The 17,515-nt window shown below is 33.9% G+C and overlaps 1 protein-coding gene across 1 annotated transcript; it reads right to left on the reverse strand.

Annotated features, from left to right (window-relative positions):
• Positions 1 to 13,021: 13,021 nt before the first annotated feature.
• Positions 13,022 to 16,949, reverse strand: LOC106756637 (transcription factor ILR3-like). The gene is made up of 5 exons (XM_014639137.2): positions 16,658 to 16,949; positions 15,223 to 15,285; positions 14,509 to 14,586; positions 14,235 to 14,397; positions 13,022 to 13,694 (listed from the first exon to the last, which is right to left on the reverse strand). The coding sequence occupies exons 1-5, from the start codon at positions 16,795 to 16,797 to the stop codon at positions 13,428 to 13,430; spliced, it is 711 nt and encodes a 236-aa protein (XP_014494623.1). The 5' UTR covers positions 16,798 to 16,949; the 3' UTR covers positions 13,022 to 13,427.
• Positions 16,950 to 17,515: the final 566 nt, after the last annotated feature.

Genomic DNA, 17,515 nt, shown 5'->3' on the forward strand with positions numbered 1-17,515 from the left:
ACTCCTTAATCTTTTAGCACTCCAATTGTTCGATAAAAGTTTTACAAGAAATTTAAAACTGATAAAGGAACTATTTTTGTGACCGAACACGCTTTTCGCTTACTCTTAGTTTTATTCCGCTGCGTTATACTCTTCAAACCATACCCCCCGCTGGTACCGACAATTGGTATCAGAGCTTGCTTTGATAGTTTTTCAAATTTTTTGAAAATGGGCGGTCATAACCAAATGTATTTAGAGGGTGCTTCTATTGATAGACCTCCTTTGTTTACGGGGGAAAATTATGCGTTTTGGAAAATAGGAATGCAAATATTTTTAGATTCAATTGATAGGGGTATTTGGGAAGTTGTTTTGAATGGTTCTTTTATTCCTACTGTAAATTTGAATGGTGTAGAGGAAGAAAAACCATATTTGCAATGGACTGCTGACGAAAATAGACGAGCCCAATTTGATATAAAAGCTCGCAATATAATATCCTCTACTTTGGTATTAGATGAATTTTACAGGATTTCAGTGTGCAAAACGGCTTAGGAGATGTGGGAAGTTCTTCAAGTAACCCATGAAGGAACCGACGATGTGAAACATGCTAGAAAGAACACCCTGATACAGGAGTATGAGATGTTCAGGATGCAACAGGGTGAAACCATCACTGATGTGCAAAAACGCTTCACACATATCGTCAACCATCTTTTTGGTTTAGGTATGAAATTTGACACTGCCGAATTAAATGTTAAAATTTTGAAATCTTTGAACAGGACGTGGCAGCCAAAGGTTACTGCGATAATTGAGTCTCAAGACTTGACGTCCATGCCTATGACTGTGCTTTTTGGAAAGTTGAGAGAGCACGAGCTCGAGTTGAATAGATTGAGCTTTGAGGAAGCCCAAGGAAATAAGAAAATGTTGGCCTTCAAAACTGAAAATTCAAAAGGCATGAGTTCAGAAAAGGATGAGGAATCTGAAGATGAAGACTCGGACGATGAAAATATGGTTCACATGTTCAGAAAATTCAACAAGTTCATGAAATTGAAAGGAAAGGAACAAATTAAAAAGGATCAAAAGAAGAAACAACGATCTTCTTCAAATTACAGATGTTATGGTTGCGGAGAAAAAGGACACGTTAATGCAGATTGTCCAAATCTCAAAAAGGATGAAGAAAAGAAGTCTTTCAAGAAGAAGGATGTTTACATTGCTTGGGAAGATAATGCTTCAAGCACTTCTAGTTCAAGTGGTTTTGTTAAAGAAACAAACTTATATTTGACAGCTAATGTTGATGACACTGCAAGCCAAGTAAGTTGCTCTAGTCTTGACACTAGTGAATTTGATGTACAAAAAGCTTTTCTTGAATTGCTTGATGAATCTGAAAAATTAAATGTTGCTCATAAAAATTTGAAAAAGGAGTTTAAAGAATTACAAATTAAATATGAGAAGGCATTAGATGAAAAAGAAATTTTGAGAAATAAAATTTGCAACTTAGAAATGAAAGAGTCTTCAAATTTTGAACATCCCGTTGAATGTCTTTCATGTAAGAGTCATATGCTTGATATTGATATTCTGGAAAATCTGCTTGAAGTTGCAACTAGAAATAATAATGAAATGCCTATACCTATTAAAAAGGTTTATAAAAACAAAGGGGTTTTTAAAAGTAAGAACAAAATTAAAAGAACTCGAAGGGTATGGGTTGAAAAAGGAACTGTTTGTTATAGGAACCCAAATGTTGTCTCATGTTTTTACTGTATGAAAAAGGGGCACACTTATAACAAATGTAGAATCAAACATTTTGATATTCCTAATGGAAAATATGCTTGGATTCCTATTAATAAGTAATCTGCCTCTAACATCAAAGGACCCAAATGAGATTATGGGGACCAAAACTCTATTGTTTTGTTTTGCAGGTGAAATTTTCTAAAGGAAAAGAAAGCTCTATGGTATCTTGGTATTTTTTTTAAGAGCTTTGAAATAATTTATGAATGTTAGATGTATCTTAGGTTGAAAATTTGGCCCAAATCTCTGTTTTTCGGAAATTAACGTCAATAATCGATTACCAAAGGGTCATAATCAATTATCTCGGCCTAAAAATTTAGATTTTGACAATTTTGAANACAAATAATCGATTATTTAAAGTAATAATTGATTATCAGCGTAAAAAAAAAAAAATTGGTTTGTTTTATCAAAGGGGATTATTACATTTAGGGGGAGTTATTTTAATGATTTAAAAGAACTTAAGTTCTTTTTAAGTTACCTATTTTATGAGGAGCATAACCTTTAGATTTTTTTTAAAAGAAGAGGTGAAACTTTTGACTGAGAAGTTTTGTGATAACGGGAAGATATTAGTCTTGCCCAGAAAGCTAATTTTGATCAAATTTATGAGTAGTAGCAAGCTCATGAAGATTATATGGTTGATCAATTTCTTGACAATGATGTTCATCTAGGAAATATTGAAAATCACCTAAACCTTCAATAACCCGAGAGATCCCAAGTCCTGAATTTTAGAATTAGGATTTTTTGTGTGGGTGCTTTGTTGATTGGTTGTTATTCTTATCTCTATGTTATATTTTTGTCTTTTATGTAATCCTTTCTTTTATGAATAACATGATCTCTTGTTTTATGCATACTTTGTTTAATTGAGGGGGAGATCATATTTAGGGGGAACTCTTTACATTTATCTTTTTGCTTATGATCAAAAAGGGGGAGATGAAGTATTAAAAAGGGGACAAGTATAATATAAAGGGGAGAAGTATAAATTGATACAAGTATTGCTAACTCTGTTGCTATTTGTTAGCTCGTGTGTTTTGCAGGATAACCAAAGTTGCTTTTAAAATTGAATTTTTTGATCATCATAAAAAAGGGGGATATTGTTACCAATAAGGTCTAGAATTGTTTTGATGATGCTGCAAGAAGACTTAGTTGAAGAAGAGTCTAGAATTATTTAAAAGCAAATTTGTAGAAATTAAATGTAGTAGGAAAGTCTTTTAAACTTTGTAAAACTTGGATTTTTAACTGCAATAATCGATTATCAAGAAGCAATAATCGATTATCACAAGTCATTCAGGCATAATCGATTATCACCTCATATAATCGATTATCACATTTTGAAAAACCTGTAACGGACTTGAATAATCGATTATCACTTACAATAATCGATTATTTGTGGCAGTTGGGAGATAACTTTTCAATTTCTGACCCTGGGCTTATAAATAGGTGCTTTGAGAACTTCAGAAAATAACGTTGTGAACTTAGGTCTTTTGAAGAATACAGTTTGTCTGAGGAAGTTCTCAAAAGCTAGTTCTGTTCCCTTGCCTAGTCTCGTGAATAGGAGAAGCTCGCGTTTCGTGTGTCGATAGTCGGAGCAGTTCTCTTCGAGTTGGTAAGGTGCTCTGCCTGGTCTCGTGAATAGGAGAAGCTCGTGTTTCGTGTGTCAAAAGTCAGAGTGGTTCTCTTCGAGTTGGCAGAGTGTTTGCTTCCGGTTCGTGTGTCGAAGGAAGCACTTCCAGTTCGTTTGTCGAAGGAAGTTACTCACTGCACTCTTCCGGTTCGTATGTCGAAGGAAGGTGCTTTCTATCCCTTACTCATTTCATTATCTTGTAATCTGTACAACTATATTTTTAGTGAAAATAGTTAATCACTTTTTATAGTGATTAACAACTGGACGTAGAATCTTTTGATTCGAACCAGTATAAAAATTATTTGTGTGATTTTTCTCTTCCTTACACTCCTTAATCTTTTAGAACTCCAACTGTTCGATAAAAGTTTTACAAGAAATTTAAAACTGATAAAGGATCTATTTTTGTGACCGAACACGCTTTCTGCTTACTGTTAGTTTTATTCCGCTGCGTTATACTCTTCAAACCATACCCCCCGCTGGTACCGACGGTAAGTATGAATAACAATACTTAGAAATATGGCTTTGCCAATCTGGATGGCCAAATGATAAAATTCCCTGGTGCTTGTCCCACTGTTTGAACCTCCTCACTAGGCACAGGAACACAAGCAGGACAATCTTTAATATCTACAACCACCACTCGCAACATATCATCTTAAATAGTCTCATNGTGGATGGTGCTTCCCAAATTATATATTTTACCTAAGACACCAAATAGATGACAATTGTTGAGTACAATGGTTGACACTAATAAGAATAACTACAACATTAAACTTGGTAAATATTAAGAAGTTTATTCAATAAAGCATACACAATTTGTATAGGTTGTAGATGACCAGAAAGCCAATATTTTGGAAGCCTATTACATTGGGCAAACAGTTCGCAACAACATATCCAATGTATGTTAGTATATTGAAAGTTGTAAATTTGATTGTAAGAGAAAGTGTAGAAACAGTAAATGGTTGCTAATTAAGCAGGGTTGTTTGTAGCACTAGTAGTCAAAACTTGTCTGCAATGTGTTTCCCTTTTTACATGTTCAAAATCACACAACAGTACGTAAAAGAGAGTGCAAAATGTGTGAAATATGTAGAATGAGGTGTACTTGTGGATTACACCATCATGAATTCGTTTTTAGTACGTAAAAGAGAGTGCAGAAAAAAAAAAAAGAAACCAACGACAAAATAAACGAGAGAAAAATAAATGATTGCCACTTTCATCTATATTTCGTTCTTATTTTCTAGGAGACATCAAAGTTCCAAGGGAATCATATAAAGCACTCTCAACTAAGAAATATCCTTTGCTTATCCAAATAAAAGACAATTGGTCAAGATTTATGACTTTTAAAGCATAATTCTTCATTTTTATTATGATTTCAGCTTTTCTTATTCCAAATTATATACTCTTAGCTGAAATCAAATCAGAATATCAAAGCCATTCTAGCTGTTGCTAAAATCAAAGGTTGGAAGTGTTCTAACTTAATGTGAAGAGCATGTTTCTGCTTGGACAGTTGAGTGAAACTGTCTATATTGATCAACACATCTTTTTCGTTCAGACAGGAAAAGGAAGGCAAGTTGTTAAATGTGAGTCTATATATGGATGATTGGATTTTTATTGGGAATAATGATGTTCACTTAAGTCAAGTAGTTAAGGTAGGAGTTGTTTGATATGAAACATCTTGGCAAGATGAAATGTTTCTTTGGCATTGAATTAACACAAAATGAAGCGTGGATTTTCATCTGTCAAAATTATGCAGAGGTGCTGGAACGATTTGGCAAGGAGAAAAGACTAACAATCAACAGTAAAATTGTTAAAAAAAGACTAACAATAATGATTATAATATATGTCGTACTGTTGGGGCAAATCGGCAAGTGTACTGAGTTTCACAAGTAATATAAAATGGTAAGACCAAGTATCATATCCCAGAGGACTCTTGACACTGAACAGTTGTGTGATAAAAAGATTAATTAAGACTTAAAATAAAAAGATCATTGGGTTTATATGCAAAAGCAGTAAATGAAATATGAATGTTGTTGATTAGTGGCAAAGGAGCACAGAGATGAACGAATGTTGATTACTATGAGAGGGATATGTTGTTGGGGTTAGATTTCACCAAGTTCCCTCTCATGTATATAAGAATTCTTCTTTATGCATTAATGCCAATGTCACTCACTAAATCACCTAAACTCGATCCCTCAACGAATAAGCCTGTCCCAAATTACCAATTCATACAATTCCTAGCGTTCCTGGTAATAAGATGTGAAGAACAAGAGATTAAGACAACCAAGACTCATACCCTCATCCCTGAGCAATATAACCCTTAGGAGTAATTCAACAAGAACCTTAATTGTAAGGAACCTTCCAACACTCATGAAATTCATTAATCATGCTAATGAGCTTTGAAACAGATGAATTACTCTAACAATTAATGAAAAAACATATGGAATTAAGAATCAATTCAAATACATGAGAGTTTACAAGGTTACATTATCCCCCAACAACAAATAGAAATTAGTTCCCCATAGACATGGGGAACTCTATGAACAATGGAAGAGAATTGAGAATGAAAGCCTAAGAATTGGGAAAAGAGTGTATTGCTATGCTCTTCTCTGCTAGGGATGCAAAACCTAGAGCTCCACGGTCCTTTAAATAGTTCTAGAAACGTGCCAAAACAGGGCCCCGCTCAATAGAATCATAACAGGGTAGAAACAGGGCCTGATCCACGAAAAGTCAACGCTTAGGCGCCCCATTTAGGCTGCTCGGGCGGTGAGAACACCTCATGTAAGGCCCAGGCTTCGAGTTGGACGCCCAAGCTTCGAGACCCCGCTACCCAGGCGGCCAGGGTGACTGCCCAGGCGGTGGACATTGATTCTGCACGCTCAAGCTTCTTTTCTGGGTGCCCGGGCTTCGTGTCGTCCCTCCTTCTGGTGCCTTTTTGAGCCCTTCTGAGCTTCATCTTCTTGGTTCTTCATCTCTGCTTCCAGTATTACCTCAATCTCTATCAAAACAAAGGGAATTAGTTATAAAATCATTGAAATCAACCTCAACTCTTTTATTCACACATCTTAATGAAAAAGCATGAGTCTAAGGAAGTTTCTAAGTGAAAAATGGTGCTTTTAGTATCAAAATCACATAACAAATAACGGTGTTTTAAACCGTTATCACCTACTTTCTCCAGACCCTATAGAACATTAAAATTGGTTTCTCCTCTTACAATGCTTACTTATATGAGTGAGATTGGCATGACTAATTCAAAAAACATACCTAAGGCCACCAAATGCCCAGGGGGATCATCAACGTACAACTCACAATCAACAGGGACATCAACACCATCCCCTGATTCCTCAAGAAGAGGACAACCCCCCTTTGTGCTAGCAACAATCGAGGGAGCCCCCTTTGGTGGACCTTAAATAGTCAATCCTAAGGATGTTATCTCAGATTTGATTTTTGACAATAACCCATCTCTCAATTTTGGGAACAACTCTTTCTTAAACTCATTTCTTAGCACCTTCTTATCAGATTCAGTAAGTTGTGCTAAAGTTACCCTCCGAGTAGTACCACCAAAGAATTTCTTGATGCCTATCTCTCCTCCAACACCACAGACATATCCTGGATGCTCAAGACGTCCAATGGCAGTAGCTAATATGTTGCCTCGGCCTTGTTGAGTGAATAAACCTTGAGAGATTTTTTCCACTAAGTCATCCTGAAAATACAAAGTATTTTAGTCCACCTATTACAGAATACATGCCAAAAAATATACATATTAAATTAAAATTAGGCTTGGCATGAGTTACTAACAATCCTCTCCGCTATAAGTCGAGTTTCTTTAAAAGTATATTCTCCTAATGGCTTAGTGCGAGCTCTCTTTCATTTCTCATGACGTGGAGGTGGAGAAATCAAACTCAAATTTGATTGAATATTTTGTTTCCACTAAATCAAAGATTATATTCTCATAATCCTCTAGAATTATAATAAATACAGAATATATTATGATTTTCATCACTCTTCCTTAGTTTAGATCATATAATACCCATATGTGGGTTGCCTACCATTGACTGAACTGACCAAATTGGCAGATGACTCACCAACTTTCTTTGCACGTCTCCTATCTTATTAAACAAGGCCACTCTTACTGTATTATAGTATCTGAATTATTGCAACCCAATGTCCTAGAGGGAGTTCAAGGACTGTCTCACTACACATTCAAGAGACAATATCTAGATATTGACCGCAATAGTTAAACTTTCCAACCAAGTTCTCTTCTAGGAAAATATCAAAGCTTAACAAGGTCTATAGTTTGGAATTGGTGTTAAAGGTACTCTTTCATGTTAAGAATGGCAACAGGTCATTGGTGATGTTGATATGTCTAGTGAGGTCGTACAACCTGAGTCTCTGTTTGGGGAAAATCTAGGTGCACAATAGTGCCATCTTGAGAAACATGTTTAAGTGGGACTATATTATGGATATTAGGAGGGACAAAACGTCACATGTCAGGAGGAGAGGAAGCACTCTCAAGGGAAGGAAACAACGGTAGGTTGATAACCTTTTTACTATCAACGATATCCTAGTAAGACACATTTGGTGGACTATGGTGAGAGTTTGTCAAGCTAAAGTCAAATTGTGAACCCAACACATGGAGCAAAAGAAACAAGGAGAAACTAAATGGCTTGCCATTTATATTCCTAACTCTAGATATTAAAGTCAGGTCCCCATCTGCTGCAAGAGACACTAGACTAATCTGGTGTTTTAGATATCAAAGTCAGGTCCCCAATCTAGTGAGTTAAGGCTATATTTAGATAAAAATTGAGAGAGTGTTTTAGAAATTCTAATTCCCATTCCCAAATTTCAAGGCACAAAATAATAAAGAAAGAATTTTTTGCTTTAAAAGTAAAAGCACTGGAATCACAAGGTGCTCTGAATTGTTCAGTCAAGAAAAATCGAATGTTAATCCCTCATGCACATGCTCTTTCTAAAGTATGTTGCGAAACCATAATTATACAGATTTATCACTAAAGAACATTTAAACAATTCATGTCGTTTCAAAAAAGTGCATTTACTCTTGAAGTTATCTTCTTATGCTGTGACAGAACAAGCTTATAAAAGTGAGTAGTAAGTGAAGAGACGTACCTGAGAGTGAAGCCCTAGCAATGTGTGACTTGCATTCTTTCCTCACAGTCTTGTCACTATCCTCAGCTGAGATCGATGACCGGAAGCTCACAATCCTCGGCGTCCACCATGAGACGGCGTGGATGCTCCGACTAGTGTGCGCGACGACCACCAGGAAACGGCTTGGAAACATTTAGAGTTTCCAAATGTGTAGGTGTGTTCTGTTCTCTGCACGACAAGATTGGAAGAAACAAAATGGTGAGGAGAAAGAAAAGTTGTGCGAAAGAAACGAAATGGTAAAGAGAAAGAAAATTTGTGTGCGGGACGCATTGGAAGAAATGAAATGTTGTGTGCTGGGGAGGGCGAGATTTATGAAGTGAGAGTGGAGTTTTGGAGCAATATGTTTTCCCCATAATTTCTATTTTTCCACTACGTGCAACTTATTATGATAGGTGGCCTTTTACCTGTCATAATATATGTAACTTCTATTATGAAAATGTCACCCCTACACCTATTATGATAGGTTTCTTAAAATACGTCATAATATATCTAGGTTTTATTACAAAATTGTCACTGGTCAATGTATTATGATAGGTGGATTTCACCTATCATAGTATCTCGTCATAAAATCCTCTTTTTCCACTAGTGAGATCTCATATTCCAATTTTATTAATAATTGGATAATGAGAGTATTGGGTACTTTATTCATTTTGTTTTATCGAAAGTGTTCAACGCATGAACATGGATAAACTAGCTACATCTAAATTCAAAGACTATCCCAAAGTTATGTTTGTTAGAATCTCATAATATCAAAAAGGCATATTGAAACCACATATTCTTCATAACCCTTTTATTAGTCCCATATCTCCATGGAGTTTTGTTGTTCTATTCAGTCAAGATGAATAATAAATGTTTTTTTTATCTCATTCGACTCAAGGTTGGAAGTTATATACTGTCCAGGATATGGTTCTTTAAACAATCCAAATCGATTAATAGAGTATTTTTAATGTATGAATCGTTAATTGAAGAGTTCAGTTTTTCTTAGTTATTTTAATACTAGATTTTTAGGGCGTCTTGATATCATCCTAACATATAATGAGGTTGGTTTCAACATTAAGCGAGTAGTAGTTAGTTATAAATGATTTGGTCCCTTCTTGGATGATTGAGTAGTCTAGTCAATCTATTAAAAACAAATTAGTAGTTCATTAAATGATTAGGTCGCCTCTTAGGTGATCAAGTAGTCCAAATGATCCATTGAAAACAAATTTGGCTAGGATTTCGAAAAATATTCAATTGTCTTCAAATAAGGAGTACTTTATGATCAATTTTCCTATATCCCTTCTGTTTCTCATAATCATTTCTTATTTTATGGATGAAAACCATTACGAAAACATAAATATCTTCAACCAAGAAGAGTGAGATGCATATCAAAAGTTGGAAAAAAGGAATTAATTAGCATGCTGCATTATGACATTGATGTATTTTTCAAGTGATTTCTTCTTTTTACCATTCATAACATTTATTCTTCTTTTATTTTAGTCCTTGATTCCTTAGTATGAATGAATGTATTAGTATGCCTTGTATGTGTTACTACCCTAGGATGATTTTGATGAGATGAAGGAAATGAACATGCATGTTATTTTAGTGAACATGATAATATGTGATGATATGATGAAGTGTGTATGAGAATGTATAGTGATGCTGAGAACATGGTAGTACATGTGTGAGATGCTAAAAGTTTTTATGCATGATGATATAAGCATGATTGTGCTTTCCTTCTTATGGTGGTGCACTGCAAATCTAGTCAAAATCCTGAGGAAAGGTTTTAAGGGGAATACTAGAGGGAGATGAGATGGGTGAGTCCAAAACTATGAGGACAAGGTGTAGGGTTTGGAATTACTTGGCTAGGAGGATACTAGTGAGAAAGGTCAAATGAGATACCATGTGTTAAAAGTGACATCTGATAGATAATTATTAATTTGATGGGTTAACTTAGATTCAGTACTTAATTGGGCTATTAGATCTTTAAGTTATTAGATGATTCAACTCTTAGACAATTCGACCCTTAGATGACCTTGCCTATTAGATAACTTGAGCTATTACACGATTCCGTGCTATTAGACGACTTAGTCTTTAGACGCATGGTAGTCTATTGGAGCACTAGACGAGGTACCCATTAGATGAGTAATGGGTGATGTAGTTTTGAACTCATGCCATGGATGAGCAACATCATTGATATTTGTATAGATTAGAGCTAAGTAGTGTTAAAGTTAGGGCCAAAGCTACCAAGGTCTTTGAATAGAGAGTCAATAAGGCTAAGTAATGATAGAGTTAGGGTTAAAACTATTGAGGTGATTAAGTAAGAGGCTCAAGGTGAACCTAAAAAGGGTGGTTTGAGGCAGTTACACACATAAAAGTGGTGGTTGGAAAGTTGAGTAAAGCTTGGACCTGGGGCTCGAATGCTACTTGGTGGGCATGATAAGCATGTTGTGGTGGCTGCCTTAAGAATATTCTAAAAGGAATGATTCTCATTGTGGTGGTTAATGGGTAAAGTAGCAAATGCCAGAGTGAGTTATCCTGACACGAAGTAGACACCTAGTACTAGTTAGAGAAAGGTGGTTATGGTGTGAGATTCGCATGATGTCTTTGTGATAGTAACTATAGCTTGAGAAAGAGTGAAATCGATATAACATAGGTTTAACCTTGTAACAAGGGGTTGGGTGGGTGACTTCTTCCAACCAAGGGGGTTTGTAGAGCTAAAGGAAATAGGTTTGAGAAATTTATTGGCCAATATTGTGTACTTGTGACAAATGCATGGCTTCTGGTGGATTCACTTACCCTTAGTCTTTTGAAAGGTGAGTTTGTTTATGCATATGCATGTGATGAGTAGGCCTATTTCATGAGAATGGCTTGTTGCATGATGAGATGATGTAAATGATGTGGATGAGCATTGAATACATGAATAGTCTAGGTGTTTTGTATGTTTATGTATTTATGTGTTTTATCCAAAGTTAGTTTGTTTTTTGGATGTGTGGTTTTCACCTGCCATGACTATATTTATGTATGTGAGCATATGGTTCAACAAGTGTAGTGAATGCTTCCTAGTAACCATGATGTGAGGAACAATTGTAGTATAGGAGAATTTTGTATACATGATTATTTGTAATAGGCTTTTAGTGTACTTGAGAATAATGTTTTGTAATGTCTTTGAAGTTTAATGAATGAGGAATGAATGTTCTTAAATGTATATACTTAATTCTCTATGTTTCACGTAAAATAAAATTGATGAGATGATACACTCAAATTAGTCTCTTATAATGGAATATGAAACTAATAAATGATATTATTGTTTATACGATATTAGATGACCTTCTAAATATGACATTTTCTTTACGGAATGTTACATCATGATCCAATTACAAGTGGTGAATACTAATATTTATTTATAAAAAGAAAAGAAAAAGAAGAGAAAAAAAATGATACATATTTTAGATAACTATACATATGCACGTTATTGCTAAATTCAACTTTATCTTCTCCAACCAGGAAAATTGAATGTCGTCTTCATATACACATGCATATCAAACATATATACAATTACAACCATTGATTTCAATATTAATAACATTGTAATTAGTTATTGCAAAAGTAACACAATTGTTGATTTTTCAAAACGCATCTCATATGCCTTTTATGGACATAATTCCTTTGTTCCTATTAGAAAAAAAAATCACAATATTGAAAAAAAAAATACATATTCCTAGAAAATAACTTTGTATTGCTTTATTTTGTTTCAATATTATTATTAATATTAATATATTAAAAAATCATAATTTAAAATTTATAGATTTAAAAGAAGTAATTATAAATAATTAGTTTCCATACTATGATATAGAGCAGAGTAAAAATAATAAAATAGAAACAAAAATAACCACACCACAAAGGAAAGGATTGAAGACTCTAGTCAGTAATGTGATCTTTCTTTCAATATAGATAATAAGTAAGAGTTATTTTTTTCATATCCAAATTGTCTTTTACAAATACTTCTCCAAAACATGTTATGTGATATTTATTGTTAAATCTGTCAAACTAAAATAGTCAAACAAAGTTTTAGAGTTTGCCAATTAATCTTGCATGAAATGCAAGATTGGATGAAGACCTCATGTTCCCTGATTCCACCTTCCTTACACAAGTTCAGTCCAATTTGTCCAACAAAAAGTTTTGGACAAAACATTGACTCATTAATTGTTTATGTAATATATATATATATATATATATATATATATATATATATATATATATATATATATTGAATAGTAAAAACCAACAATCAAAATTTCTTTTATTTTCTTATGAACAATAATAATAGCAATAGTGAATAACTAACACTAACATTAAGAAATAATACAAATCCATGCACAATTTTGTTTATGACATAATACAAATCTTTTGTATTGTCATTAAAATTTTTTTCTGGATTTACTTACCATTGTGTAAATAATTCAGCAGAGATTTTGGATCATGTAAGTTAACAATCTTTGCTTGCGTAAGGAAATATGGCAGCACTAAATTGAAAACTGACAGCACTAAATTGCTTCCTCGATTGTTAAAATCTATCTATATCTTCTACTAGCAACAATGCCCTCTCACCTATTTTCCATGGCCTAAGCTGAAATAATGTTACGGTGAACCTAAAATCGGATTATCTTAGAATCCAGTAGCTAGTATTAAAACAGAGACGAGGACAGCCAGACAGACAAGCTTATTTAACATTTACAAGCAAATACCAGCATTAATCATAATAGTATCATATGCCAAATACAGACCGTTGTCACCACTGGGTCCAGTTAGAATACTTGGAAGAGAACTAACAAAGCCAAGAAGGTATTGGTAAAATGGATACAATTCTGGGCCAAAATGCAAGCTCAGAGAATTGTACAGTGCCAGCTTAGGCAACTGGTGGACGGAGTACGTGATCCTGTGAGGTATCCACTGCAGCAGGCGGCATGAATTGCCACATTGCAACTCCTGGATAACTAATAAAAGGTACCAACTTGTTTCCGTGGGCTTGGCCTTGCGCCGCAAATGCAGCAGGGATAGCAGCAGGGGGAGGCATGAAACTGGGTTGTGCATTCAAAGATTTCAGCTGCTGCTCCAACTTCTCCTTCTCCGCCTTGAGCACCTGTTTCTCATCCCGAAGTTCATTCTTCTCAGCCTACACAACATGTAAGGAATTTGATTTCAGAAACAATTAGAATTGTGAAATTTTCAGTCTCTGTTAGGAAAAAGTGAAGGCAGAAAACTTACGCTGCCATTGGATTCGAAAAATATGTTACTACTTTTACTTTAGTTACAGTTATAGAAATGCATCTTGCTTCCACTTTATTTCAACAGTTTGATAGGAAACAGTGAAAATATGTTATTTCCATCGCTATATAAATCTTTGAAAACACTAAAAATAAAGGTGGAACTTATGTAATTTAATGTGAAAACAGAAAGAGGAGAACTAGGAACACATTCTCTAACAAACACTTTATGATTGGCTAAAATTCTTGAGAAGTACAAAATCTGGAGAGAATCACTAAAATGGTAGTAGAACCATCCAAAATTTGTGAATTTCCAAAATATCTAACTTACAGTAGAGTGTGTTGTTATCATTTCTCAAACAGGAAATACTTCCTTAAACAAATTTCTCCCCAAGTGATCCACAATATGTAACTCCCAACCCAAAAAGTCATTCAAATATGAGTATCACCTTTAACTCTTTAATCTTTTCTTGAAGACCCTGATTAGAGTCTTTCAACTTCTGCGCTTCACCCCTTAAGTGTGTCACCATACGGACAGCATCAATCAGGATAGCAGCCTTATCAGTTTTCGTAGGCCTTCCAGGCTCCAAAATGGAGCCCAATTCAACAAACCTAACAATGTCCATCATATTAGGTACATGCCTCAGCTACATATTCACATAAAAGCTCAAGATGAGTATAGAAAGACAGGAAGTAGTTGAAGTTTAGAAGTAGAAAGTATACTTGTCGTTAAGCTTATCTCTTCGCAACTTCTCCCGACATGCCTTGGAGCTAGAAGCAGCATATGTCTCAGATCTAACCCTGCAAATGAACAAGAATATGAGGATAACTTCTTCCATGCAAAAGCTATCTAGATTGGATTCTCTCCTTTTTCAGAAGTTTAATCATTTGATCAAATTTTGTATTCCAAATTAGAGCAGTCAATGATGTAAGACAAGTAAAATGATTTTGGAAATCTGATCTTATGCCAAGAAAAATAATGTTATACTCAGAAAAAGATAATACATGCAATGCAAGGATTTGCAATATGTTGATTTCTTGATTAACATCAACTGCACCAATTAGCCTCACCCTATGACTGCACTACATTACTACACATCTGTCAGTTCATAGAAGATCATTTATGACAAGTGCCTAGCAAATTTTGTAAATTAGTTAAGCAACTAGTATTGCCTCAAGATTTCACTTAATTCTGCAATCATTATTAATTTATTACAGTATAAAAGGAAAGAAAACGAAAAAAAACACTAAATCATCTGAATACTTGTAATATAAAGAAGCACTCAAGCAAAAGAGAGATTAGGAAATCAAGCAAAGAAAAAAATGCCACAAAAGAGGTGTTTCAGAATAAGATACACATGCTGATTCTTTTTTTTTTTTCCTTTAACAAAATTATTTCATTCAATAAAAATGAGAGGCTAATAGAACACTATGTACCTCTTCTTTGAGCCAGACTCTTTGAGACCATCAGAATCCACCAGTGAACCGTCAACTTCAACACTAGGAGAACATAATGGTGTAAAGAAGACAAGGCAGTAAAAGAAATTGTTTAGTATGAGGACATGTATAAAGAGGTAGATATAATTATGAACAATGTATTATGAACAATTTCAGAAGCCATGTTTGACAAACAAAAGTGTATGGCCTCAAGTGACAAAAAATGTAAAAGAAAACACTTGAAGATAAGGGAACTGAAATATATGCATTACATAAGAATATATTACCAAGAATGGTATTAAAAAAGTAGCATTCCATATTTTATAGGAATCTTACAAAATTCATTACAGAATTGATAAATTATCAGCATGATTATGTATAAAATCATTTCTCATTCTCATTGTTAAAACCTACAGAGGAAAATTTCTCTAGCAGTAGCCAGATTTTAGTAAAACCATTTACAAAACACTTTTCTTAATGGTGTCTCATAACACAAACTAGAATATCCCCTTCTCCTCTTACAAACGTCTCTCATTGCATGCTTTCACCAATCCAATGATTCAGCTCACCATTCTAATCTCTTACACATTCATTTCTTATCCATAACATTCACTTCATTAGTGCATTAAGAAACTTGTAAGTCATAACTACACAGAATAATCCCACCTAGTCTTAAACATTAACTTCCACAATTATAAGTTATGAATGAAGCACATCTTCATTTGATCCACCTAGCTTGACTCCTATATGAGAATTAAGATGACCGTATAACTTCAGAAAGTAACTAACCACCTAGCTAGGAGGTAGAAAATGATCTTCAACCTTATACAATCAACATAATTACACAAATATTGATTAAAAAAACCTGAATTAAGACAATCAACAGTTCCAAAACAACACATTGCATTGAAAACAAGGCAGAAAAATACATCCATAGAATAATCTAAACAGTCAATTAAGCAATTAAAGCTATCTCATGCAAGAATGTCCCGAGGCATCAGAATTAATTCCAGCCAGTCCATGTTTGGATTGAAATTGGGAGAGTTTAAAAGTACCATTCCTTTAAAAGAAACAGTTTTCTTCTTCTTCATTTAGTACATCGAAATTCATGAAAGCATCTTTCAAAATTCAATCCAAACATAACATTATACACCTCTTTAGGCCGGATTCCATCAAGTAACATTAAAAACAAAAATCATGAAATACAACCATCCAATAAAAAAAATAAATAAATAAATAAATCACATTTATTGGAAAACACAAAATCCTACAGCTGTAGAGCTTCCTAAACACAGCCCTAAAATCAAATATTCACAAAGTCAAACCAATCAAATAACAAAGCAGAAACCCTAATCACATCAAGGAGAAATATCAGATAATACAGCATCGAAAGCTTGAAAAGGAAAAGGCAATTGGCAAAGCGATCTGCATGTACCCGACATTGGAAGTGGCATTCAAGGCATTAGGAGGCCATGTGAAGCCGGAGGAAGGGACGGTGAAGGAGGCATCGACGGCGGGAATATCATCTATCAAGCCGTAATCGAAGAGCCAATTGGTGTTTTCCCGGGAAACCATTGTGCAGATTCGATTCCCGGAAAATTGAGGATTTTCCGCACGGAAAACGCGTTTTTGTTTTGTTTTACTGGGAAACAAACAGAGACTGCGCGTGATGTGCGTGGGTGTGTGGTGTGCGTCAGGTTTGCTTGCACGTTTTGAAGTTAAGGAGAAGAAGGCTGAAAAGGAGAACTTGTTTATTATATATTTTATTGAAAATAAACCATTTGATTAAGAGTAGGGAAGTGACACAACTTTGTTTATTCATAAAATACAAATTATGTTTGTTAAATATTATTATAATTATTAAGTATTTAATATTAATTATTATTAAATTACCAAATATTAATAAACTAAATAAGAAATTTAGTAAATCATTTTAGTTATAAATTACTGGTAGAAACATATATATACTGTGTTTACCTTTTTGTTTATTATAATAAAAAATGTATTATCACAACAGATATTAAAATATAAAAATTATTAATTTTATAAAATAAATAACTTTTGTAATTTTGTTATAATAATTTATTTATTATATAGATAGTTTTTTATGAATAGTTATTTAAGTTTAGAAAATTAATTATTAAAAAGATAAAATAAAAAAAAACGTGTATACAATAATAAAACTGAATTCATGTATTAATGATTCAGATTAATAATATTAACTTATTGGTATTAAAATTTTATAATATTAAAATTTTATAAACATGTGAATGGCATGTGCTATAGATGAGAA

The sequence above is a fragment of the Vigna radiata genome, chromosome 2, assembly GCF_000741045.1.
Source record: "Vigna radiata var. radiata cultivar VC1973A chromosome 2, Vradiata_ver6, whole genome shotgun sequence".
Lineage (NCBI taxonomy): Eukaryota > Viridiplantae > Streptophyta > Magnoliopsida > Fabales > Fabaceae > Vigna > Vigna radiata.